Source organism: Dermacentor andersoni, chromosome 11 (genome assembly GCF_023375885.2).
Source record: "Dermacentor andersoni chromosome 11, qqDerAnde1_hic_scaffold, whole genome shotgun sequence".
In the NCBI taxonomy this organism is placed as follows: domain Eukaryota; kingdom Metazoa; phylum Arthropoda; class Arachnida; order Ixodida; family Ixodidae; genus Dermacentor; species Dermacentor andersoni.
In genome coordinates, this window is record NC_092824.1 from 93,796,794 (window position 1) to 93,823,477 (window position 26,684).

At 47.2% G+C, this 26,684-nt stretch overlaps 1 protein-coding gene across 2 annotated transcripts in view; it reads left to right on the plus strand.

The window, feature by feature from the left end:
- The window catches only part of LOC126538961 (uncharacterized), a 62,119-nt gene extending 35,846 nt beyond the window's left edge, over nt 1-26,273 (plus strand). For both annotated transcript variants that reach the window (XM_072285553.1, XM_072285554.1), the window contains 19 exons: nt 660-827; nt 1,660-1,742; nt 3,163-3,367; nt 4,268-4,469; nt 6,436-6,587; nt 9,074-9,190; nt 9,947-10,056; nt 10,566-10,784; nt 11,493-11,646; nt 12,250-12,324; nt 14,926-15,080; nt 15,746-15,916; nt 19,540-19,663; nt 20,549-20,799; nt 21,520-21,642; nt 22,439-22,605; nt 23,030-23,175; nt 25,320-25,544; nt 26,101-26,273. In XM_072285553.1, coding sequence (XP_072141654.1) covers nt 660-827; nt 1,660-1,742; nt 3,163-3,367; nt 4,268-4,469; nt 6,436-6,587; nt 9,074-9,190; nt 9,947-10,056; nt 10,566-10,784; nt 11,493-11,646; nt 12,250-12,324; nt 14,926-15,080; nt 15,746-15,916; nt 19,540-19,663; nt 20,549-20,799; nt 21,520-21,642; nt 22,439-22,605; nt 23,030-23,175; nt 25,320-25,544; nt 26,101-26,240 — 2,987 coding nt within the window. In that variant the 3' untranslated portion in view covers nt 26,241-26,273. The remainder of the gene's footprint in view (nt 1-659; nt 828-1,659; nt 1,743-3,162; nt 3,368-4,267; nt 4,470-6,435; nt 6,588-9,073; nt 9,191-9,946; nt 10,057-10,565; nt 10,785-11,492; nt 11,647-12,249; nt 12,325-14,925; nt 15,081-15,745; nt 15,917-19,539; nt 19,664-20,548; nt 20,800-21,519; nt 21,643-22,438; nt 22,606-23,029; nt 23,176-25,319; nt 25,545-26,100) is intronic.
- Nucleotides 26,274-26,684: the final 411 nt, after the last annotated feature.

A 26,684-nucleotide genomic window follows, 5' to 3' on the forward strand; every position in this document is an offset into this window, starting at 1 on the left:
CTGGCTTTGCGCATCCGCAGAGGCGAGCGCCACGTATAGCATACCTGATTACGGTATATCATTTACCATGTATACTCTACATGTAAACATGCATAGCATACCTGATTAAATTGAGCAAGGTAGGTGACTATTTGTCACCGCCCCGTTTCAAAGGGGATCTCAATAAATCATCATCATTCGCGGTGGCGCCGGCCTTTCGAAAGAAAGAAAAAGAAAACCCAGAAAGCTCGCCTCCGTGCATTCGCGGCAGCGGTGGTGGCATTGCAATAGTCACTCTGCGATGCCTGAGTAAAGCCTGCCGCGTCACTTTGTGCGGACATTCAACAAGCAAAAAAAAAAAAGAAAAACTCGTAATTCGGCTTTTTATGCATTCACACAAAACTTCGCTGTATACGAAATAGATTCCAACTCGTTGCATCTGCTGCATATTTTTTTCTAAATCACGGGTGCACTCGCGAGCTTTCCTGGCGACCTTTGGTTAAGTCCAACTATACAAGACCACGGCTAGCGCTGTGACTGTCGGCCTGGGTGCATGCAGCCGCGTGATGACTTTTTACCGATAATAACTTGCAGACTAACCTTGTGTTCAACATTGTAAGCGCATGCGTTCTCACGCCTGCGTGTGTGTGTCTTTCTTTTACTTCTGCGTCTTCAAAAAGGCAGCAGCGCCGTGGTGTTGTTCGACCGCGCCGTCAACGTGTGCCTCGCATCCGGTTGCGAGCGGATACTCTCCAGCGACACGCTCAGCGCCTTGGGTCCTCTTAACGTGCACTGCCGATGGGCGACCAAGCAGCAGCTCGTAGTGAACCTCGCCAAGCCCGCCTCTGGTGAGTTTTACTGGCCTCCTGAGTCCGTCCACAGATCGATCATTCAATAAAGGAACACCTCAGTAACCCAACTGATCAAATATGCAATGTATTATTCGACAAACTGTGTGTGTACCAGCAATTGATTCATGGGTTTGCGCCATCAGCCTCCTCGTTTGCTAGGCTCTCATTCTGAGCAAACCAATCCGAATAATCTGCGCTTACCGAATATTTAAAAAAATGAAATCAGATGACATTATTGATAAAATAGTGTCGTAATGTATTTTCATCATTTCCATGCCTCTAAAGTGGCTTTTTGCACCATTCTTTTAGCACGACCCAATACGTCGACGTGTTTTTTACTGAAAATTTTTGCGTAATCATCCTACGCCAGAATCTCTTTTTACCAATGCAATGACTTTTCATTGATTACTCATGTCGGTCAGTGCCCGAACGTGGCCCTTGCGCCCCGAAAAGCTTCCTGTCAACATCATCATCATAAATTATTCTCATTGATTTATTCATTCATTCGTCGATCCAGTCGTTCATTGGGTTTAAAACGACCGAAAGCAACACGAAGACAGTCGGTGGGTTCTTGCTGGAGCGCACGAATGATTTTGACCCCCTGTATTTCTTTATATGGGGCACCTGACAGCTCTGCGCACGAGGGTTCTTTGCCTTCCTGCTTTACTTTAATGCAACCAGCTTTTTACAAACTGTCGCAAGGTTTTATCGGTGTCTGACTTAGACGCACCTACTGTACAATCGCTATAGGAGTCCCCCTCTCCCCTCCCTCCCTCTGCGCCTCTAACGCATTTTTCTCAAACGCTTCTCTGCGAAAATTTTCCAACAGGAGACAAAGTGAAGCTGGTCCTCATCTCCGAGAACGTGGTCGAAGACAAGCAGGCAGTCATCTGGAACACTGGTGACGAGCTGGTCAGTTGACCTGTTCATTTTATTCGTATATTCCATTTTAAATGCCCCCTCTGTTACCCACGTTCATCGACAGTTGAGTGCGTCTACAGTAGAAACGCGCACGTTGCGATAAGTTCGAGCAGTTCTCCATAATATGAACCGATATGGGATTGTCTTTGTCAAATTGCTAAGTTTATTGCCTTTCTAGAACAGGCAAGGACGTCCGTTCTCTTCCCATATCTTACATTTATTTGCGATCAGAAGGCGAATTAACAGTTGCGGACTAAAAGAAAGACTAATTTAAGAATCGGAAATACCTAACCTGCTTTGTTGTTGTGCCCGTTTTAATGACATAAAGGTGTACCAAATGTGCTAAAACTATATTACAAATTAATCTCAGCCTTGACATTCGTTCGCGAAGTCTCTTGTCTGAAGCCTGTTGTGTGTCGTGCACATGCCTCCGAAAGGTGGGTCCTGCTGGAGTTTTGATTTTGATAGCAACTTAGTGCTCGCACTGGTTCGTGCAAACTTGTCTGAAGCCTCTGGTGTGTCATATGTCTAACCATGCAAAAAAAAATGACGAGAACGACGCAGAGATGTCAGCCGAAATCACGAACGCAGCCGCCGTCATTCGTCCAGTGTATGCAAACACCGCACAGCAGCAAACCCAGAGGCTTGCTATGACGCCTATTGGCGGCTTGCTATTGCAAGTTCGTCACCTTGCACGTTAAAGGCCAACTCCGGCGTTTTTTAACAATATTTGGATATTGAGGATATTGTCATCTTCAAATGGCATCCACAGTCATGTCACCTGTAGGCTGGTTCAGTTTGCTTAGAAATTCATCAATAATTTTAAATAACCGATAAGCGAGGAGCCGAAACCGAAACGGGTAGCTGCTTAGTGTGATTTTATGATGAGGTGATGACTACCATAATGTAAACACGCAGTACACATGGCGCTAACGCCAAACTAGTGAAGCTGATGATGTCTTCTGACGACACAGGAAGCTTTTACAGATTTTCCGAACTAGACAGCGGCGATTTCAGCGACGATTTTCAGCGACGGTGGCGACGTAGTTTCTGACGTCACAAGCACAGGGTGGCCAGTAAAAAGTCATGAGTCGGGAACGCGCAACCAATGTATAAAATTCATTTTTCAGGAAAACTAAATGGCTTGCAGCCATATTGCCTGGCAGAGATAATCAGACTGCGAAAGAGAACATATATTCAATATTTTATTAAGATCAGTAGGCATCGAAAAATCGCCGGAGTTGCCCTTTAAGCAGCAGTTGATGAGCGAGAGCGCGTACATAAGGCTGCACCTTGTGCCAGAGAAACCCGAACTTGCCGTCGCTAGTGTTTGCAGTAGCCGCTGTTTTATGCAAATGACTTTTTTTTTTACTCAGGGAATTTATTAAGGGCTTTGTTGCTCGTCCTACAGAAAACGGACGCCAAGCGGTCGCCGGCGTCGGAAAGCCCCGCCCTGTCGGCAGTGATCACGGGGCCCAGCGTGGCTCCTCGATGCGGCACGCTGACTCTCAACGTGCAGTACACGTGGCCCCTCGGTCCCGTGGAGGCGTTCGCGTGGTCGGCCGTTCGGAACGACACCGCAACTCTAGAGGACCACCTCAAGGCCAAACTCAAGGGTGAGGCAGTGTGCAGGATTAAGCCGCGTATTCAAACTGACTATGACGTTTAGACAGCGCACTGTCTGTCACAAGATTGCCCACTCGAAAGTCCTCGGGATCAAATAAGGTAGAGACAAAATGAACTTTTCAAGCAAACAGGAAGAAAAAGCTGAGGGCTGCACGAAGTCTTCTGTTCTTGCTCGCCGCTTTGAAGACCTATAGTTGCAAAATATAGGTCGCCTGCCGAGAAAATTCATGCCAGGGGAGTTTTTCTCCTTTGTCTTTTTTTTCTGCCCGCGGAGAGAGTGACCGCATGCCGCCGTCATGCCATGGCCTCCGAGATCACCCCGAACGCTCGCGAGGGTGATCTCGGAGGCCATGGTCAAGCTGTACAGCTTGTCTGTAGAGCTGGTCGGTGGCGCTGAGGTCGCCGGCGCGCCTACTGAGCAGCTGTATGCATACTACACCGCGGTGTATAATACACCGGTGTGAACGGAATTGATAGTGTATGTCTAGCTAAAGTTGTCCAATACTTTACTAAGCGACTACTAGCGCCAAAGGTTTCCCGTCGGTCCCATCTCGTTCACCATCAAGTTGCTACGCCCGCAGCACCACCTGGCGGCGCTCCTCACTGCGCCAGCGTTTTGAGACGCCTGGTAGCTGCCGGGGCGCTGTCCAGCACGCAAGGCAACATGTCCTAACAGTTCAAGCGCTAAACCGTGCTCTCGCTTTCAATACTTCCCCTTTGGGAAAAACGGCTAAATGTTTTCTGTCGTGCGTTCTCATCATTTCTTCTTTGAAACTACCGCTCATGTGATAATGAAATGCTATTTGCTGCGAAACAATCGTTTATTGTGTAGTTGTGCATCGGGACATTGCGTAACGTCTTTCGCTTGCAAAAAAAAATTTCCTCGGCAGGCACAAACACGCCGTTCCTGGAGCTGGACGCCGAAGACCTGGAGATCGACATGGAGTACAGATTCACGGTCAAGGTGACGGCCGACAGCAAAAACGTGGTCGAGCTTTTGCACGCTGTCATCCGCAGAGACGTCAACGCCCCAATCGTGGTCATCTACACCGACGCCATGATGAATGGACAGCAGGTGTCACCCGAAAACGAGTGAGATACGCCTGAGCATCTCTCTTAAAGGAGCACTGACATGATATTTTTTATTCATATTTTCTTGCGTTAAATAAAGGTCCTATACCGCTAAACCGTGGAAAAAATACTGGCAAGCCTCACGGCGCCCTAAATAGTTTATTATAATAATTTTTTACAGCCAGTTCGGTTTCTTTTTCCCGGAGGTGACTGTATCGTGACGCCGACGCACAGAAAGGGGTCACGTGAGAGCAGGACATCGCGACGTTCCGACACTCGCTCGGTCGTCTGCTATGCGGCTACATCGGGCGTCACTACGAGTAGCAGCATAGGAAGCGACCAAACGTGCAGTCTCCATGTCCTGCCTCCGCGAGACAACCTTTTGCGTCACGACGTCATGACACGGTCGCCTCCTGAGTAACGAAACCGTTAGACTTTGCCGTGGAAAACCCATTGCAACAAATTATTTAGGGCGGCCTGAGACTTGCCGCTATTTTGTATAGGATTTTGAGGTCTAGGACCTTCGCTTAACTCAAAGAAGTGAAGAAAAGAAAACGAAGAGTCAATATTACCATGTCAGTATCCCTTCAACCATGTTTAATCGCGTTGCCGCGCTAATGGTTAACAGCTCGAAATTGGATGTCCTGCGTCTGTCCGTCCTTTCCGCTGCGCGGTCATCGTCACGTGATCGTTACGCCGCGACCGTCGCCGGGCCACCTATTAAGCCTCACTCGAGAAGAACAAAACGTGCTTGGCACAGTGTCATTACTGACGATGTGCCAAGCTCGCTATCTGCTGACACTGGGAACGTTATCGGCCGCATGCTCTGGCACATTCGAAGCAGTCTCATGAAAGCGGTGGTAGTATATGTAAAGGTGATCGCTCGAGAATACCGCCCCTGTGTGCTTAGTGTCTGTGCCAATGAAGCGTAATAACGATAACGACGCACACGCTTCAATTTTGGAAGCACATTAAATAAAATCCCGTTGTGAAGGTACATTTTTCACGTGTCCTTTCTTTTTTTCGTTTTTCCTTATTGCGAACGTATAGGGAGTGCGCTATATTTTACTTTTTAATTCGCTGGCACGCTACATTCAAGTGTACTTTGGTTCTCTTACTTTTAAACCGTTAAAATTTTATGCATTTAGATTCGGGGGCGCCTTAGAATCGGATAAATATGGTGTATGTGTAGCCAGTTATACTGCCACTACAGGTGCGCTGGTTAACGGCTCGCTTCTTTACGGAATTACACGATGAAATAACAGATCCTACCTAACTATTGCCGCTGCAACAAATGTAAGACGTCGAGTGCATAATTCCTTTAATGACGAGAGTAGCTTTCTAGAAGCGTTTAGCAATTCACCTGCTTTGACAATCATCGTCGATGGTTTCTGCGCGATTTCTTTCTTCGGCCCCTGTTGATCACTTCAAGTACGGTCACCATACTTCGAACTATCCATCTTCGTTTAAACTTTGCGCCTTGTTTGGACTACATGCATGGCGCCACGCTCCGTCGGCTTGTCCATGCCACCCACTACGCGATAACTCTTATCATAACCTCACATTTCTTATGGCTTAGATGCACACCATTGAGAGTGTAGCCTTTTCTAGATAAAACATATCTTGAAGTTTTTTTAGCCGAATCCATCAAGAATTTCCATCGATCACATAGCCGTTATACTGATGGCATATTCAGACACTATATAGCTGCACACTACTCCCCGTGGTATTTCCTGTAGTATCAAACGTAAAACCTTATAACTTACTTTAAACTGTATGGCTACGGTCGTCTAAGATTACGTCCATCTGATCGTCCGTGCCATCTACAAATATTTGTTCTTGCAGTGTTTAAGCTTTCATTTAGCGCAACTGCCAAGCCTATCTATCAAGGGTGATCGGGCGATTAAGGGTGATATTAAGGGTGACATCTATGAAGAGTGCGTCGCCTGTTCACTTCACCGGTCCGTACCGCCGCGCCTCTTCGAAGGGTCTACCTCTACGCGGAGGTCACGGTGCCGGACTGCAACAGGACCATCGAGGACCTGGACTTCACGTGGGGGATCGACACCCCGCTGGTGCGCTTCAACTTTGGCAACCAAAACTCTCCAGTCTACAGGGTCAGGCCATTCGACCTGCCCGGTACGTCACTTGTCATAACGGTGTCGCCACATCACAAGCGCACAGCGTTCGTTCATACTTAACCCGAACGCGCCTTAAGAGGAAGCGTTAGCTCGGGAGTTTCTGTATAAATACATGGAAACGGAGAAATTGTTTTTCTCAGCAACCACTGCACCGATTTTGAAGACGCTTGTTACAACCTAGGAATTGCAGGAAGCACGTATTTCATTTCGATTGTCAATACTTTAGCAAAATTCATGAATATTACAAAGTTTCGCAAAACTCAGCTATCAAGTTTATAACTATAACTCAGCAATGAAAAAGGATGTCACAGTTTTATGAGCTGAACCTAATAACACTTTTAGATTGGGCGAAGGTTATGTATTGTACACCGCTCTAGTGTATAGCACTAATTTGTGAACAGGACCTTTGTGAAACATCTAGTAAACGTACCAATTCCACGTCAGCAGGAAACGTATATCAACTTTGTCCGCTTTAGATGATCTAACGGATGCAGTTCACAGAACAGAGATGTTTCTCTTCGGTGCAGCGTTACGAATTTGTAAACGTCGTGCTTCAAATTTTTTGTTATCCCACCAGTTCTCAGGAATATTAGTGAAATTTCCAAGCCCTAAGTCAAAGTTTTGCTTCTACTGTCACTAGAGTTTAACATCTAGTCTCAAACGCAACCAATTTCATTCACATTTGTCCAGCTGTTGTCTCATAAATGTAATTCTGCGTTTTACATGTATTTGAATGGGAAAATCGTTTCAAGTTCTCATCGTTCGTATCGTATCGTATTTAGTGTGTATCGAACTAAAGCTTCCTTTTAAGCTCTTTTTTGCTTCTGCTGCAGAAAATGCTGGATATTTCTGGCTCACAAATCTTGAATAGACTACCTTATGTCGTCTTTCTTCCAGAGCAGTCGATTGTTTTTTCTTCTTACAACCCGCCTTTGTTAAAGTTAAGCCGATAGAGAGACGTATATTCATCGTTCGCGCTAAGTCGGAAGGCAGCTGTACTCTCTTATCACTGTAATCTTTATGACGGTGCGCGCGTTCGCACATAAAAGTAACAGGCATATCTGTAACATTAAAGAGCGCTAAAAATCGTACCAGATCTAATGTAATTGTACTGCGTAAAGTGTAAAGACAGCATATGAATGACTTAGCCCACAACTTTAAAGCAGGACGGAACACAGCTAGAGTACACGAAGCGCGTATATGTATGGCAATGCACAACCAACTGGCCCCTATACAGATACACCACGACGCCGCAATTGCCTAAAATTATTCATCTGAGTTTTACTGCCATCTATGTACTACAGTGTCAAGCGATTTACACCCTAAGAGTCCTTAAGTGTGCAAATCGGTGCATAACTCACACCCTTACACCCGTGAAGGCGTAAGAGTGTGAATTGTAGACATAAAACACCCTTAAGGGTGCATATCGGTTTACGGTGTAGCTTTAGGCCTAATTCAAACTAAGCGAAACATGAAAACATGAAGGCGAGCGTACTGCCCCTTGTTGTGAAAATGTGCATGTTTGAATATATGTGTTTTACTGCGCGAAAGGTGCATCTATAAATGCCACCGCTGTTATTGGATCCCATTACGAATGGCTATAGCCGAAGAAGTATTACCTTCCTTTAGAAAGTTGCCGTAGACTAAAAATAATTACATTTTCTTACGGTTATTTTGGGAAAACATCAAGCTAACTTTCAGGTCGTTTTCCTGAATTCGAAAAATGATGCACGCGCGTACCTTTTGAAGCGTATGTATTTCAAGCTTAACGCAATCTGTGAACCCCATATTATTATTATTTTTTTTTTTTTGCTAGCGTTGAAGATATGAATAACAGCGGTAACGTGAGCGAACAGAGAAAAGAGAGGGCGAAACTAGATTTAGAGTGTTCGTAAAGCAGATAGATAGAGGAACAGATATGAGCCAGCAGAAAAAAGAAAGCAGTGCACAGAAAATAAGTAATTGGAGCAGCAATGTATTTGGTCGCATATTGTACCAATATGTGTGTGATATGTAGTGCGGTAAGTCTGCAGTGTGATGGGCGAATTATTTTCTCATCTTTCTTTAAGTATTTCTAGAAACTTCTAGTGACCCTAAGTTCGCTTATTAAGCTATTAAATATATTTGAGGAGCGCGTTGCAATTGCTTGATCCAGGCCACACAGCGCTTAACGCCTCGAAATATGCGCCAGCAAACTTGCGGCAAATGGCAATGGCTATTGACTTATTTTCGCAGCATGCCTTACGCCCTCGCGAAAAAAATAACCATAACGCGTCACGCCAGTTTTGTTCCGCAATGCTACTAGAATGCGCCTTGTTCGTTCTCTGCGTCCTCTAGCGGTTAGCGAAGGCGGGCTGCCCGGAACGCCTGAAGCAAACTGTTTTTACCTCTATATTTTGTGGGCATGAACTATAGACACACGTGATGTACTTAATTTTTTTTAATATGTGAAAAACCTTTGGTACTTTTTTTATTTGACCTCAGCGGACACGAACGTGACGTTCACGCTGCGCGTCTCCAACTACTACGACGCCGAGGAGTACGGCGAGGCGACGGTGACCCTCGTTGTCGGATCGCCTCCGCTAACGGCTGTCATAAAAGGTGCGAACAGTGCTAAACTTCTGCTGAGTGGCGCTCGACTCGTGTTTCGATACGGATGCGTGCCTGCGTGTTAGCTTATAATCTGTCTCACTGCCAAGTACTTCTTCACATACTACTCAAATTCGCATTTATTTACTTATTCACAGAGGCCCTCAGTTGAGGATTACACATAAGAGGAAGTAAGTAAACAGTACAAACCTGCAAACACGGTTACCAAATAGCGAAAAAGAAATTTTAAATACAAACGCACTAGGTTAAACGCAGCGTAGGACCTCGAAATCTTTATTGTACTTATTGACAAGTCCTCTGCAATAATTAATTAATTAGTAAAGGCGGGTGCTTAGCAAGGTATTAAACATATGTTTAATGAAATGCAGTATCAATGTGAGGTTACAAGTGGTTAAATTCAGTAACAGCGCTTGGTATGACTGAGTACGCGTAATTTGCGGCACTGATATGCGTTTGACTTCAAAACGATGATCCCGGTCTAGAAAAACGATTGGCGCTGAGTAAAACAAAATAATCGTGAACAGTTGCGTGATAACGATGCTTATAGAACAAAGACGACCTGTCCTTGTCTGTTCAAATGCTTGTCAAATACTCGTCAGCAGTTGTCATATTGTCGTCACAATGTTGTCACATACTGGCTGAGGCTAGTCCTCACGTACATTACCAGTGCTAAGAACGGCGTATATTGTATACCCTTCTCTGTGAAAATTGGTGAAGCTCGTGCCCGTTCCGGTCATTGCAATCCAGGTGGCCCTGTCCGGGTGGCTGGTGTAAGCCAGAATGATGTCGTTATTGACGGCTCGCCGTCAAGCCCTAATGTGAAGCCGCTTGTCTACCAGTGGAGCTGTCTAGACGAGGTAGGTGCATCGACACTAAATGTATCAATAAATCCTTCATAACGCATCATTGCCATCGTCATCACCACCGTCATCATCATCGTTTACTTACAGTGCCTCTAAAAAGAGTAGGTACAGGAAACACCCTAGTCAAAAAATACTGCAGAAAAATTATTCTGACGTTTCCTCTGCCGCCCAAACTAACTACGGCGTCCCTCGTGAACCGTGTGAAGCTGTGGGACGTCAAACTCCACGAAAGAATAGCGATGCGAATTTCTGTAGTTCTCTCTGTTGTGCCCTCGGTCCCGAAAAAGTCGATTCTGTCGTATCGGCAACTTCTGCAGCGATCTTGACGGTATGTGCTTGGAAACCGGAAATCCGGTGCCAGGTAACCGGAATTCGAACCCTCAACCTCATGTTCGGAAGCATAGTGTCATCTGAAGGACATGATAAACGCTGGTAGGCGTATACTGCAAATTTTTTACGTGTTTTCTCTCTCTCTCTCTCTCTCTCTCTCTCTCTCTCTCGAGGACCTGCAACCGTGTTACGACTACGGACCAGCAGCGACCGGTGACCTACTGCTCGACCCGCTGGAGGCGAATCGCGGCGTGCTCCGGGTCATGGCCGAGAGGCTGGAGCCCGGAAAGAGACTCAACTTCACCCTGGAGGTCTTCCGCGGGGACAACAGCAGCGCAGACACCGCAGCTGCCTCCACGCTGGTCATCACACGTGACGAACCCATACCCCTGGTGAGGAAGCGACGCGCAGGGTTACCATGCAGCGCGGCCGTGAGCTATAGGAGCACCGTAACTTCCGGAGTACAAGCCGCACGGTCGCTTTCACTTGTATAAGTAAGTAAGCTAAAGGCCCTTGGCGTCAAAATGCGACTGAAAGGATTAGCGAGAGAGATCACGTGGGATAGTCAGGTCCTGATTGCGCCTAACGTAGCGCTGAATAGTTAAGGCAACCGCGGAAAACAACGTTCCACTTTCCTCGCCTTTAACGAGCGTCGTCATCAAACGAGTCTCGGGATTTCTTTCGGAAAACGCTGTTGCTTTGTCTTATCACCACCAACACACGCATAAAATTTCAGTAGTCGCTGTGATTACCGCCGGCAATCTTTCTCTGAGTATTAGTTGAACGCTCACAAACATCGTGACATGCTTTGTTGTAAACAAGAGGGCTTGTAAACAGTTGTAAACGAGAGTGGGGAGCAATCACCGTTGTAAACAAAAGCGCGCTCATTTGGAACAACCAGCGCGCAAAAAGGGATTACTGGTTAACCGTCTGATTGATTGATTGATTGATTGATTGATTGATTGATTGATTGATTGATTGATTGATTGATTGATTGATTGATTGATTGATTGATTGATTGATTAGACCTCGGCATAGAGAGAGCTTCATTGGCATTGTTATCAAGCACAGTGGATAACCCACTGCGTCCTCTGGTGCAGGTATCCCTTGACGAGATACTGGTTGGCGGCAAGCCGGTGTACGAATATGACGCCACCACGGAGTCCTATTTGGTGAACGCGGGTCCAATGGCTGTCGTCCACGCAATCTTCTTCGTCCATTCAAAGTCCATATCGATCAACTGGAACGTCCCAGGTAGACGAAATTGCCTACTACATGTCCGATTAAACGTTGATGTGATCTTCAATGCTCAATTTATTAACGCATTAGCATCATGTGTGTGAAACTTGAAAAAAAGTTGTAATTCGCTTCTCGAATAGGCGGAAGTGTGTCGAATGAGCTCCAGAGCAACACTTGGAAACGTGGTGAACGCGGTTTAAATCCATGAATCGGGGACTTCAAAGAAGTGCACCTTGATGCCTAACGCATTTCTCTCGCGTTTACCGCTAAATCGCCACACATTCTTTCTTCCGCTCGCCCTTTAGTCCAGCATGCCTGAGACGGAAAGCGCAATTTATTCTGAATACGCGAGCGTTTATGAATTGGTGCATTATAGTAGCCATTCATTGGCGCTGCGCCGTGAAACCCTAACATGTTTCTGCATTGTGTTCCTTTTTTGAGGGGCGATATGCAGCTTTGAGCATGTTTTTTTATTGCGGATGGTACACGAACACAAACTGCTCACGGCCCAACGATCGGGAAATCATAGTGTTTCCGCTGTACTCTTTTTTTGTTAAAGTTCGAATAACATTACAGTGCATGTGGCGCTGACAATCGCTCTCATGTGTACCCTTCTAGGTTTCCCCTGCCAGTACAGCACAGCTGGTGTTAAGAAAGGCTTGGAAGGCCACACTTACCTAACGCTGCCTGAAGGTATGTGTGCTGTAAAGCTTGTTTGTCTCATGGCCGTACAGTTCTCAGTGGGATCAGTTACGCGCATTTCGGCGTATGAGGTGGGGCTGGAACGAATGGCATCGCGAAATGTATACAGTTTGATCAGCGTCTTAGAGCGCAGCTTCGGCGCCCGTTCCTGTGTTTAGCGTCGGCGTCCCTCGGTGTAGTCCCTCGGCGTCTCCTCTCGACGTAGCCGAGAGAACGAGTGCATCGAAGGATGAAAGAGCGAACGCGGAGCGCAGCGGGAGATAAAAGACGGCGATAGCGAAGAAAGCGCGAGGAGGAAAGCGAAGGAGGAGGGTCGCAGCGGTATCATGAGCCGGAAAGCGGAGGATGAGGGTATGGCGAAAGCGTCAGAATAAAAGCGCAGTGCCGCGCAAGACGGGCTGTGGGGCGACGACCGCTACGAGATGGCGCCATAGTAGCGCGCCGTCGTCTGTTCACCGATGGTCCACCGGTACTATATATGGAAACTAGGCGCTGCATGAGCGAAGGTCTCTCTGCAGCGGCTGCTGTTAATCGCGCCCATGCGTTATCCGCACACTGCCTCTCGCGATCTACCGATTAACGAGGCAGTAGCACCACACTTCTCTCCGTTTGCAATGAGCCGCAAGGACAGATTATCAGCGCCAGCCAATATATCACGAAATGGAAAGGCGTATAGAGCTGCGCTCAATTTCACATTAGGGACTATCGTAATCATCGGTGAAATTTCTTTTTCCTTTGAGATTCTGACCTTGTCTGTGCTCGTGAATTCGTTAGCCTCTCACTCGGTCTATCCCTGCGCATGCGTGTGTGAGTTAAGTTTCACAGAATATTAGAAATTGCCTGTGGTAGATAGCGTAATTCTACTCCTTGAGCAGGATTAGTCGAAGAGGTGGGCATTACTTGTACGAGAAACTCACATAATAAACTCATTAACATAACTGCACTGCTTCCTAATTAATTATCATAAATAATTGCCGCGCTCAACCTTCCTCTTTCAGGTTGTGATAGCTACCAACTTGCCCAAATCAGTACTCTTATTCATTAATTACATTATGGCACATATTGCAATTTACAAATTGTAACCGGTGAGTTAGCAGGGCGCATTCCCTTGGAATTAATTTCCAGGATTCGAGATATTTGCCAAATTGTGGAATGAAATAACATGGGCGTCTCAGTTGCTTTTGTGCTTAAATGCATAAAAGAGCAGTTTGATAAAAAAAAAGTAAGTGAAACAACTGTGCATTTTTACGGCGAGTTTGACGGCGCATATATCGAAACTGGTGCTATTCTCCAAATTCATTCCAAGTGGATACTCGCCTTGCAAGCTCAGCGACTGAAATTCGTAAATTGCATGGCGTACCGTAAAGTAACGTACTAAATAAGAAGGTAATTAGTACAGTTTTGTTAATCACTTGAATGAGTTTCGCCTTCTCATGCAAGCAATGTCCGCCTCTGAATATTCCAGCTCAAAAACTGGAATTAAGCAATCTTCCACAGGCGGTTCCTAAAAAATTATCTGAAACTTAAAAATGATCACCTCGTATGTATGCGACGACGAACAGAGCTGCTTAACCTCTATGGGTCCGCTAATAAATGTCGTTGAGAAGTACCGGGAAGACGGGCGCAGTTTCTCACTCTGGTACTTTGAGCTATCTTGGAGCACAAACAAGCATGTACTCGGTAGCAGGTACGTTTGACGTTTCTCAATCGTCGGTTGTGCTGTGCGCGCAAAGGGTGCCTAGTTTTCTGCGATCAATTAGCGCTGAAGTGATGTGCTGGCCAAGCGCTGTCGACACGGCCCGCAGCAGCATCGCCTTCCTGACACAAAGCGGTGGGAAAGGACCCAGCAACACCGTGGGAAGCATTGATGGTAGTCAAATTTAGATTCTAAAGCCAGACGACTGCGCTGCTTAATATGTAAACCGGGAGAAGAAGGGAATCTGTAATCCTGTATGTGGTCCGCAACGACCAGAACAGGTTTTTAGATGTCTTCGTTGGCTTCCCTGGTTCCGCACATGACGTCCGGGTGTTGAAAGAGAGTACCTTCTTTAAAGAAGCTATTCTAACTACGTGGCGCTGGCGTATTCTTTAACTTTAATCCAAGGTACGCGAGATGCGTGGTCGAACACCTTTATAACGAAGTGTTTGGGGCCTCCGAAAGCATTCTTTATGCAGCTAACTTAGCTGGTAAAGTCGGCGCGCCACACAGCTCACAATGGAACCGGGACAGAATTATCCATGTTTTTTTTTTTTTTTTTTTTTTTGCCGCAAGTTAAAACACACCAAAAGGAAGACACATAAAGACAACACGGGCGGCACCAACAGCAAGCACCAACTAGGCCAACAAGCAGTTCTGTTACAGCAGAATTATTCATTCGTTGTACAGGTAATTTCGTTATAAAGACGCTCGACTGCGGTGACTTATGGCTCGTCATGTCTATGACGCATTCGAAAAGTGCATGGCCCACGGGCGGAGCGTGCACTTGCCGGCAGTCGTCTTCCGAGGATTTGAATCCGGCTGCGCATCTCAGTAACGCTCGTGCGCCCTCTTCTGCTCCGGTGTAAGCCCGCTCTGCTCCCCCTTTTCCTAAGGAAGCCTGGTTCCCCACGGCTCTTACACGGCCCAGCTGGAAGTGTGCGAGAAGTCGCGCTGCGGCGGCATCAACGTGTCGCTGAGCGCCAAGCCGGGACCCTCGCTGTGCCGGCTCCAGTTCGAGGCCGAGGAACCGGTGGAACAGCTCAACGTCGTGAGTTTACTCGTTCGTTCTTTAATAGTAATCTTTCGGACAAGCAACGACTCGACCTCGGCTCGACCTCCTCAACCTCGACCACTCCCGAAGTGGAGTGGTCGAGGTTGAGGAGGAGGAGAATAGACACGTATATATACTGCTGCAGCCCTAATGGGAGCACGGCTCAGAATAAATTTCCGAGCCGTGCTCGCAGTAGGGCTGCGAAAGTATGTGCCTCTTCTTCACCCGAAGCGTGTCGCCGAACGAGCGGCGAGAGGTAGTCTGTTGAAATGTAATGGTATTTTCGCCTGGATCCGTGACTTGATTAGTTCTCTGCGACTTGTGCTATGTGGTTGGCGTCGTGCGCTCGTTCCAGTTTCAATCTTCAACTTGTATATAACTTGTTATACAACTGTATATAACATTTCCAACGCATTAAGCTATCGTATTCAGGATAATGACGCCGCGATGACTTTCTTGAGTCAATAACATCTTGCGCGATCTGATGCCAGCTTGACTGTTCGGGCACGACCGTAGATTATTCATGTTCTTCTGCCATTTCCTTCCTTCAATATTTCTTTGTGTTTTGGGTTAAACGGGCTTTTCAGTACCCTGAGCTCCCGTTTTGTCGCACTCTGTGTGGCATAACAAACGATATATTGGCGTTCTGCGTGTTGTTGCAGACGACAGCCGTGGTACGCGCATGCGCAATGCCGCCCGGATCTCACCCAATGACGTACCAGCTCTGGGCGCACGACGGTGAGGTGGTCACGGTACCGCTCACCACCGTGCAGCGCTCCCCGTTCCTCGAGTTCATCGTGCCTTCGGCAAACTTCAGCGCCATCTGCGTCCAGGCGAGCGACATTGCGCTATAAATTGTGGCCTCCGAGATCCAGCGTCGCACGCCGTTGCAATCTCGAAGGCCACGTATCAATTCGAACTTGCACTATGCTTGCGTGTCGAAGCGGGCGTCTTGCGATGCACTCTCAATGAGGATGCACAGAATGACGTACCTACGAGTTATAAGTTGCTTTAAAGCTCTGCCGAAAGGGGGTGCTGGGGCGGGCAGTTGCATGCAATTACAGCAAGGCTATAGATCCACCTGCACCGAACGTCCTCCGCCTCCTTCTCAGAGCGGCAGTTAGCGTGCACTGTTTTCAACTCAAGTATCACAAATGCCATAGAAATGCCGCGCAATACAACCTGCGAGGTTTTTTGAAGATGCAGTTTTCTACACTAGAAAACTAAAATGAAGTTGAAAGCAAACAACAAATGTGGTTGATTTATTGAAGTAAATTGCGTGATTTATTTTACCGAAACTTCACAGAGTGCGTAGTAGTGGAGTGCTCCGGTTTAACCCCTTCCTGCATGAAATTTTATTTTCTAAGGGGAAAATATTTGACAAAGCTTTGTTTTTGCCAGAAGTGTCCAAAGAATCGATTTTGTAAAGAAAAACGCCTGATTGCGTTATTTACGAACGGGAACTGACGCGTACCATGTATGATACGCTATTCCCAGTTACGGGTAAACTTTACAACCATACAAAATGAGGTTACAAAATGACCATACAAAATGATCGGAGAAAACTTGCGGAAAAAATCACAACAATTGAAGAAACTTGATGCTTCGCTCTAATAAATGGGGTGTGCTCATAAAATTTGTTTTTTTCGTACGGAAACAAATTTCTGCTGTCGTCTGCAAAACTACTCATAACTGCATGCCCGTCTCAAACATTATATAGTAATAACTTATTGCCTAACATAATTTCTTTCTCGTTAAAAACTTCACAGTAGACTGATATGAAGAGCTAACAAACCCCTTGATTTTTTTTTCTGTGCTTCTTTCGTGTGCAGAAATAACAAAACCTCTTCGTTGACAATCTTTTTGCTCAGTGAGTGACGAGCTGTGGTAGCACATCTTTCGAGAGAAAAATAACTCAGAACTTATTTCCAGAGTTCCACCCTCTACGAATTTCATCGCCGGAGATGACACAGATCACCGTTATATAATATTCCTTGTGTTGATTTTATTAAGTTAGAAAAAAACATTGTTTTATAAGTATAATATATGGTACGTACAGCACGCCGCAACGTGTTAACTGGCGATGTGGCTGTCAGTGGTCCGCCATACATTCTTCGAAATGCATGTGTAAGGCCCCGGGCATCGTCCCCGGGCTCTTTTTTCTCAGTGACACTTTTCATCTAGCTGTAATATTTGAGAAGTTGATTAATTAAAACTAGTTATGTAATTAGGCGGAATGCAAAGTATGATCTGTATCTCCAAGCGGCAGCAAATAACATTACCTTGGTTCTGTTCAGCTACGTGGCATTTACACATTTTTAAGTCTTGGTGCATCATAGGGGGGTCAACCAGTATAGCACAAAATGAGGCCACGTATAGAGCTGCGCTCAAAATTCGCATTAGGGAGTACTGTACACTCTTGAAATGTTTGCACCCTTCTCCCACAACAGTAATCGTCACCTGCCTTGCTTGCGTTTCCTTTCTTGAAAACTTGGAGCTCGCTACTTTCCTGTCGAGAATGCTGTGTCACACTGATAACGCGCAAGCCGTTCGTGACTGGAAAGTACCGGGCTCGCAGCGTTAAAAAAAAGGAAACGCGGGCAAAACAGATGACGATTACTTTTGTGGGACAAGATAAGCCCCAAAGGGTGTAATTTTTTTAGGAGTGCAATAGTCGGTGAATTTTCCTTCTCACGCTTTCGCCATACCCTCCTCCTCCGCCTTCCTCTTCGCGCTCTCTTTTGCTCTCGCCGTCTATCATTCCCCGCTGTGCTCGTTCGCTCGGTTACGCCGAGGGACGCCGGCGCAAGAACGCTATAGGAATTGCGCTCTAAAACAAAACCGCAAGAAGTACACTGTCTGCAAGACAGGGGTGATATATGATATACCTTTATCATGTGACCGACGATATGTAAAACAAAGCAGGCAGGTGTTTGAATGACAGTACAAGAGAGCATGCAGTACCTTTGGAAGGAATCTCCGCTGGGCATCTCGATTTTTCATCATCCACATTGCACCGTACAATTTCACCACATCCAGGTTTTAGAAAAAAATAGGGCAGGACAAGCTGACGCGCGAAAGTTTAGAAGGCCATTGCCATCGACAGATGCGGGCAATCATGCATCAGTACACCATCGATACTACTAAGAGAAAAAGAAAATAGCTGCTGCGCAAAAACGAAAAACGACCTTTCGCGCTAGGCAACGGATAATCGGCATGAGAAAAGAAGAAAGAAAAAGCTTTGGCTGTCTCGCGCCATAAAAAGTGTGGGAAACAAATAATTAACATTCCGTTGCCACCAGCGTGCTTCGTCTTTCCTTTCAGTACGTTCTGCTAGATACCGTTTGTCCTGCGTGCAACCAGCGAGCTCGGGTGACAACCACTTTGCCGTTATATGTCGAACTCGCACGTAATATCAAAACGACTGTGTTGTCCCTAGAGACCTTGCCTTGTGTCACTGGTTTTAGGTAGAAACCTAAATGTCTTGGCAAATCTTATAGGCGATCCTGATATCAATGCTCAAGCAAGTGCAATTTTTTTGGTTTGAAGCAACGACGTTTTATTGTTCAGTTAGCCTAGCGATAAGATTAGCAGAGCAGTCATTAAGCTGTGAGCGCACCCCGGCTTTCAGAGGTGGAAGGGCAAGTTTACTGAGTTTTTGTGGGTAGAGCTTGTACTGAATTTTTAGGTTGTCACCGACTATACACTGGCGACCCCCCCCCCCCCCCCCTAGCTACCGTATGTGCCGTGACTCGGGATATATTTCCTAATGTTCCAAAGCCAAGTCCAAACTTATGTACATCCCATTACAGGTTACATATCCTGTTAGCTTTAGTAATAGGCAGGTTTCAAGCGCATGGCCTTATCGCGCCAAGTTCTAACTTGCTCTTGCTGCATTTGTTGCCGACTGAAAATGTCTGCTCTGAAAAGCGGAGCGGTTTAGGCCATAGTTGGCGCTGGACGCTATGGCGTAGGTTCGCAAAAAAAAAAGAAAGACAAAGATTACGTGTCTCCTCTCAACCTTTTTTTGTCCTCGGCTTGCTAGTATTTTTTTTTCTTTGTTCTTTTTTTATAGGCCATGGTAACACAGTGGCTATGGCGTGGCGCCGCTGAGCTCGAGGTTATGGGTTCGATTCCCGATCCTGGCGGCCGCATTTCGACGGGGACCAAAGGCAGAAACGCTCGTGTACTTAAATTCAGAGCTTCGCGTTAATGAATCTCAGGTGATCATAATAATCCGGAGTCCTCCACTACGGCGTGCCTCATAATCTGATCGTTTTTTTTTTTTTTTGCACGTAAAAACCCAGAGCGTAATGTGAGATGTTTCTCCTTTATTTATTTATTTATTTATTTATTTATTTATTTATTTATTTATTTATTTTCCACCTCATTTACGATGATTATATTATCATATTGAGACCATTCTTATCCGGCGTTTCAAAATATGTCGTTTCAGGCCTGCGACATGTCGCAGCAATGCGGCATCTTCTGCAACGACTCTCTGGAAACCGTGCCTTCTGGGAACCAGAGCGAAAGCCTCACGATGGCCTTCAAGAGGTCCGCGATGCAGTACCGTCAAGGTACGACGTCATTATTCGCTCGCCTTCCGGCTGCCGGAAATTCGCTTTCGAATGCGTTCATTTTTACGGTCGCCGTACTCTAACTTGTACCCGTGCGCCATACGGGGCAATGCCACACGTCTGCGCCTCTTCTGTACGCGCTGTAATGTCTGTTACTGGACAAGTATTGGCACGTAATTGTACTGCTCAAGTATATATGGTCTAAGTTCAGGAATGCAACTTTTCTGTCCTTCATGTCGCCATGTCTTTTAAATTATTATGACTGTCAATGCCAGGCAGGCAATGCCAGACCGCAGGCAATGCCAGATTCCGACTGGGAGCTTACCACTGTCGTTGAAAAGTGTACAATCATTGCATTCTGCCGTTGCTAACGTATGGGCCAGAAACGTGGAGGTTAAGTTAATTTAGCTTGGAAGAAGTTAAGGACCACGCAAAGAGCGATGGAACCAAAAATGTTAGGCGTAACGTTAAGAAACAGGAAGAGAGCGGCGTGGATCAGAGAGAAAACGGGTATCGCCGATGTTCTTGTTAACATTAAGAGAAAGAAATGGAGCTGGGCAGGCGATGTAATGCATAGGGTAGATAACCAGTACAGCCGAGGGAAGCACCGTCGAGGACGGCAGAAAACTAGGTGGTGTGATGAAATTAGGATATCTCCAGGCGCACATTGCACTCAGTAAGCGCGATACAAAGGTAACTGGAGATCGTATGGGGAGGCCTTCGTTCTGCAGTGGACATAAAAATTGGCTGATGATGATGATGATGACGAATGTCCAGTAATTTCCGCGCTTACTGTCCAGTAATGTCCAGTAAGCGCGTATGTTCACCTTCTGGGTAATTCTGTTCATCATACTGAACGAGTAATGCGCCGGTCGCGCAAACCAGGGAACAAGCTGGCGAGCGTGGTGACGCTGGTGTCGGCGCTGTCGGAGGACGACACGGAGGCACCGGGCCGAGTGCTGGACCAGCTGCTGGGGGCCACCTTCCAGAGCACCAACGCCCAGAGGCTGGAACCGGGCGACGTGCGGGCACTGTACCAAGCCTGTCGCGTCATGATGGCGCGAGGGAACGTCGACCTGGTCTCCGGCGCCCTCGAGGCCACCTCGGTCATCTCCGAGATGGCCCTCAAGAAAAAGGCACGTGTATCAGTGCGCCGCTTGTTCCACGAACGAATCACTCACACGCGTGCGCATGATGAGAACAAAGGAAGTGATGGGAACTCCTTTGCGCGGAAGCGCAGGCTTGCTCCATATGTAAAACCATCTAGTCAGTTAAAGGGCACCTGTCATCTTAACGGCTAAACTCGGGCTGCTTTTCGAGGTCTGCAGAGCCCGACGAAAAATCGTGTCGTACGTTCCTCCGGGAATTCAATTTTTAGATAAGTGTGCGCGATCCATGATTCGTGACCTAGAGTGAAGCTACCTCGCGCTTCTCGTTCGTAACATCGGCGTATGAGAAGCAGCGCCGCAGCGCTCACATCTTTGGAACCTGTCTCGAAACAACTTGTGCGAAAGCGTATAGCCTCAAATAGAGGGCGATCATGCTTCTTGTGATGTCAAAAAGTAACGTCGTGACGTCAGTTCAAGGGGGCTATGGTTCTCTTGATGTCAGTTGTGCCGTGGAAGGATTCTCACTACCATTCATGAGCAGCACGTTTTCAAAGTGCTTGCTGGCATAAAGGTTTAGGTAACAGCGTAATTTTCTCATATCCTAGTCCCTTCTTCTTTTTTCTTTTTTCATTTGTCTTTTTATCGAGGATGTCGTGCGACGTAAGAACTCCTACATATCACTGTAGTTGAGCACGGCGTCTAAAGATGTGTCCACTGTATAGCGCTCCTTTTTCTTGGCCCGTCTAGATTCCCGTCGGTTTCGACACGCTCGAGGCCGTGTACCTGTGGACGCGAAACGTGAGCGCCCGTTACCCGGACAACGACCAAGTTCGCAGGAACGTCGAGAATGCCCAGAGGAGAATCGAGGAGGTATTGTATAGTTTATCTCACGCGTTGTAGGAGTCGTAAGGATATGATACATGCGTGCACGCCTACGTGCGCTTTAGCGAGAAACAGAAAAAAAATTAATGAGTCGTGAGGAGGATATGTTGGCCGGATGAGCGTGCCTTTGGCCAGCTACTTCTACACTAGGGTAATATTGAAGGAGTAAACAGAACAAAGACGTAGATTATCCAAAGCACTTAATTTAGCAATCATTCGTATAATATAGTAATTTTGACGCAACCTACAATCTGAATTGATCAGCAGTGAGTGATAGAGGAAGCCTCGATGAGGGAACGTTTCGATAAGGGGACTTGCCCTTGTAAGGCCCTGTCGATTATACTCCTTCGTCGCGCTGATGAGGACTGAACGTCTCGTCGAAATATTGGAACCAGGCTTAGTGCTATTCTTGTTCACAAACTCCGCACCACTTTAAGTCTCGATGAGGGACTTGTTTGCATCGAGGTCTGTTGAATACTTATTTTCATTATTCACCGTGATCGAGAACAAACCTCGTCAAAGCTCTGACCGCACTGTTGACCACTTCGTGTGTCAATCTTACTATGACTTCTTCAACTTGTTTGGTTAAGCAACTTATAAGACAAAAAAAAGGATTTGGGTAAGGAATAGACGTAATAGAAATCTAAGGACCACGCACCGACTGATGGACTAGACAATGATAGGCGTTAACTGTTAAGAGGCAGGAATACATTGGTGCGCAAAACCGCTAGATCAGGCGCGACATTGTGACCACTCCTCAATCTACCAACACACTCGGTGCCAGGTGACAGCTTCCAGGCTGCCCAAGGGCCAGCAGGTCCGTTTCGTGGCTGACCAGGTGACGCACATCCACCACCGGTTCCTCAGCCGGGACCAGGTGACCATCCCTAGCCTCAACAGGCCCGGAGCCACAGACGTCGCTGTCAGCTTCGACAAGGCCCTATGGGAAAGGTGAGGGCTCTTCAGAAATAGCGCTGTTGCTCCACAAGACAGGTGCATAGCTGCAAGCTTCATGAAGGAGATCGCCCGAGCACCGGTTAACAGAACTTTTTTTTTGTTTGCTGACGCCGATGAACGCACGCTCAGTTAGCTGTATACAACGGGGTGACGTGTTCAAAACAGAAAGCATGTGATCTAACAATGCTGAGAGGATACGTAAACATTATGTGCAAGTATAAGACGCGCGACGTCTTATACTACTATGTCACGCGAGACACTTTCGAGTAATCGGAATCAAATTTTTCTTTTTCGATCGGCTCCCTTGGGAAGCTTGCGCAAAGGAGCCAATCGCAATGGAGAAGTTTGATCCCGATATGGCTCTACCCCGGTCGAATGTGCCAGATGTGACACCGGACGTTCCCATATCACATATCAGGTTCCAGATCTGGAAGTGTGGTTCCCGGATGTGCCAAGGTGTGGTGCTCGTGATCACGGTGCACCAGACCAATCCTTTCGTGGGTAGCGACGTGGGTACCCGGATGACTCCCGTGGTTTCGGTCACCTTCCGAACACCAGACACCGGTGAGCGCGTTTGACGATGTTGTAGTCGGCACTTGGCCGAATTGGTTGGCATTCGTTTTTCTTGCAGCGCAAAGGGGACGGTATCTCACGAGATGTATGTTAATAACGTTCTTGCATAAAGACGACCTCGTGAATACGGGTCCTGGTTCTGGCCACCGAGTAACGCTTTTCAGAAGCACTGAAATTCCTATTCAGGAAACCAAAAGCAGAACGCCCACGAAAGTGGTGCGGTTATAGGGCGTTGAGGCTTTCGTGTGAAATCCTAAACGTCTCTTTTTCAGCCAAGCTATGGTCGTCGTTAGGCTTTCTTGTCCTGTCGCGAATTCGCCTTCCGATTAGACGACAAAATGTCGTCCAGCTATTGATTTCATACCACTAGTTAGCCATAACAGAAATACTAGTGTTAACATAACGTGAGCCGATGGAAATGCCTAAGAAATGGAAGGAGTTGGTGGGCTGTGTCATTTCTCACAAACTCCGCAATCATTCCCGATATTTAGTAGCGCTCCTGTGCCACTCCTGTACGCTTCTGACCATAAATACAGAGCTGCCAACCGGAACGGAAGTTTATTCAGGAAATTTTGGAATCCCGTAATGGAATGACCGTTCATTCTACAGGAGTAAAGAGGGAGTGGAATTGGGACTATTTTAGTCCGACTCGAATTGGAATGTGATGGCTTCGATTCCAAGGATGTTTCTCTACTTTTTCTGTTGGAGGCGCCGCATGGACGCACGGGTTTGCTGATTCCTTTAGGCATTCCTGTCACGCCGTATAGAACAGGAAAAACACGTTATCAAGGCTGTTGTCCCATTCTGCAAAGACCTCCCTACTCCACGCACCTGCCAGGCGCTTTAATCACCTAGCATAAGCAAAGCACTCCGGTGGTCAGCAATTTAAGGGGTACCGTTTTTCATACGTTGTAGCTCATTGCCAGAATTCATGGAATGGAATGACATTCCTAGCTGCAATGAAAATTGGCTCGGAGTTTCAATTTCGCGGAACTGAAAGGAACGTAGTTATGCAACTACCTCATTCCCCGGAATGAATATGGAAATGAAATTACAGCCCAACTGCGCAACATTGCTCTCGATGATCGACTGTCGATCGCCGAGAAATCCACGTGAATCGTTAATCGACTACGTCAGCGGCAACGACGACAAAGCTCGCTGACTTCAGCGGCGCGTTACTTTGTTTAGACAGTTAGATGCGCGGGGTTTAATGTCCTAAAACAACGCTAGGTCTATCAGAGACGCCCTGGAGGAGGGCTCCGGAATAATTTTGTCCACCTGGGGATTCTTTAACGTGCACCTCAATCCAAGTACACGAGCTTCTTTCTCTTTTTTCACTTTTTTTTGCATTTCGCCTCCATCGAAATGCGCACGCCGCACACTGGAAATCGAGCCCGCGACCTCGCGGGCTCATCAGCGGAAGGATGTAGCCACTGCGCCACCGCGAGGAACTGTTGATTGATTTCGTCACTGTGGAAAGTCGCACATATGCTTCAGCACCATACATCCGGCATCTTCCCGTATGTTGGCGACGAGGCGTCTATTTTACTAACCGACAGTCTTCCGATCCTATGTACTCGATTCCGCTTCCCACTGGCCCCAGGTGAGGCGGTGCATATATGCTTCAGCACCATATATCCCGCATCTTCCCGTATATTGGCAGCGTGGCGTCTATTTTACTGACCGACAGTCTTCCGATCCTATATATACCCGATTCCACTTCCCGCTGCCCCCAGGTGAGGTGGTGCATATATGCTTCAGCACCATACATCCCGCATCTTCCCGCGTATCGGCGACGAGGCGTCTTTTTTACTAACCGACACTCTTCCGATCCTATATATACCCGATTCCACTTCCCGCTGCCCCCAGGTGAGGTGGTGCATATATGCTTCAGCACCATACATCCCGCATCTTCCCGTATATTGGCAGCGTGGCGTCTATTTTACTAACCAACACTCTTCCGATCATACATGTACCCGATTCCACTTCCCGCTGCCCCCAGGTGAGGTGGTGCATATATGCTTCAGCACCATACATCCCGCATCTTCCCGTATATTGGCAGCGTGGCGTCTTTTTTGCTAACCGACACTCTTCCGATCATACATGTACCCTATTCCACTACCCACTGGCCCCAGGCGAGGCGGTGCGGGGCGTCTCGCTGCGCGACTCGCTGAGCCTGCAGATGCGCCAAACGGGCAACGAGTCCCGCGTGCACGGCATGGTGCTGCGCTGCTTCCGCTGGCACGAGCGGGACGAGGAGTGGACCCAGAGGGACATGACGGAGCTCGGGATCAAGCAGCGACAGGTCACGTGCCTCGCCTCTTCCACCGGCTCCTTCACCGTCTTCGAGGTCGAGGACGGTACGACCGCGTTTGGCCTTCTGCGCGATGTGGAAACTGTGTGCGCCTTACAATCGTATAGTCTCTGACCTTCGCCATCGCCTGCCACCTTCATTGTCGTCATCGTCTGCTCGGTTAGGTCTACTGCAAGAGCAAAGCTTGTCCCGAATCTCGTTAAGATTACCCCTTTCTTGTACTGACGATGTCAGCCGAGTCCTTTATTATGAATTATAATAATACAAGCGCCATGTCAATACATGTCAAAAGACATAAAGTCAGTACTGATCTACAGATTAACGATATGACGAGAGGCCGACATTCCATTTGAGATTAAGTGAAAAAAGGTTGATTTAGGCACGTTGTATAATGCGTGTAAACGGTGGTCCTTTAGAGTGGCAGAATAGATGCCAAGGGACAGGAACCGCATTCGAGGGCAGCAGTGAATCATGTGACGTGAACGGGTCAGTACATATGCTGGCACTTACGATGGTCATTGGAGATCGCTAAGGCAGGACAGTGCTGATTGTGCTGGCTATGATGACGGTTGTGATGTTTGCTTTATTCTTGCGCGGCCCAGGCCTGAGCACGGCGGCCATCGCGGGAATCGTGGTTGCCTGCCTGATGAGCGTGTTCATCATCGCCGCCGTCATGATGTTCATGATGCACAAGAAACAGCACACCGGCTCCGCCAAAGTGGCTGACCAGGGACCACGTTGAAGCAATAAAACACAGCCATGCCTTTCTTCTTCACATCGTTTAACGGTATAGCTATGGCGTGAAAAAGATTAAGGCATGTGGCAGAAGCATGTCTGCCTCCTCAAAAAAAAAAAAAAACATCCATAACCTTTCATGTACTGCCACCTGAAATAGACTATGGTGCCACGAGTTTCTGAAAAATGCACGCTGACGTCTCTGGAATGACGGAATTGGTAAGGCAGCAGTGCTGATTGCATTCTCCTCAACTCTCGAAGGGAGGTTGTGTAAGAAAAATATTTGAAGTAACCTAGGAGCACCCTGCTTTTCGATGTGAACTGAAACCGTGCGAATGAGACAGGCACAGTTTTTGGAAGTAGCGGTGAGACCTCGTTAGCATTTGCTGCGCGTCTCTTAGGGACGAAACGAGCCCTATACACATTGCTGATCTTAGGTTCAAGCTTGCAC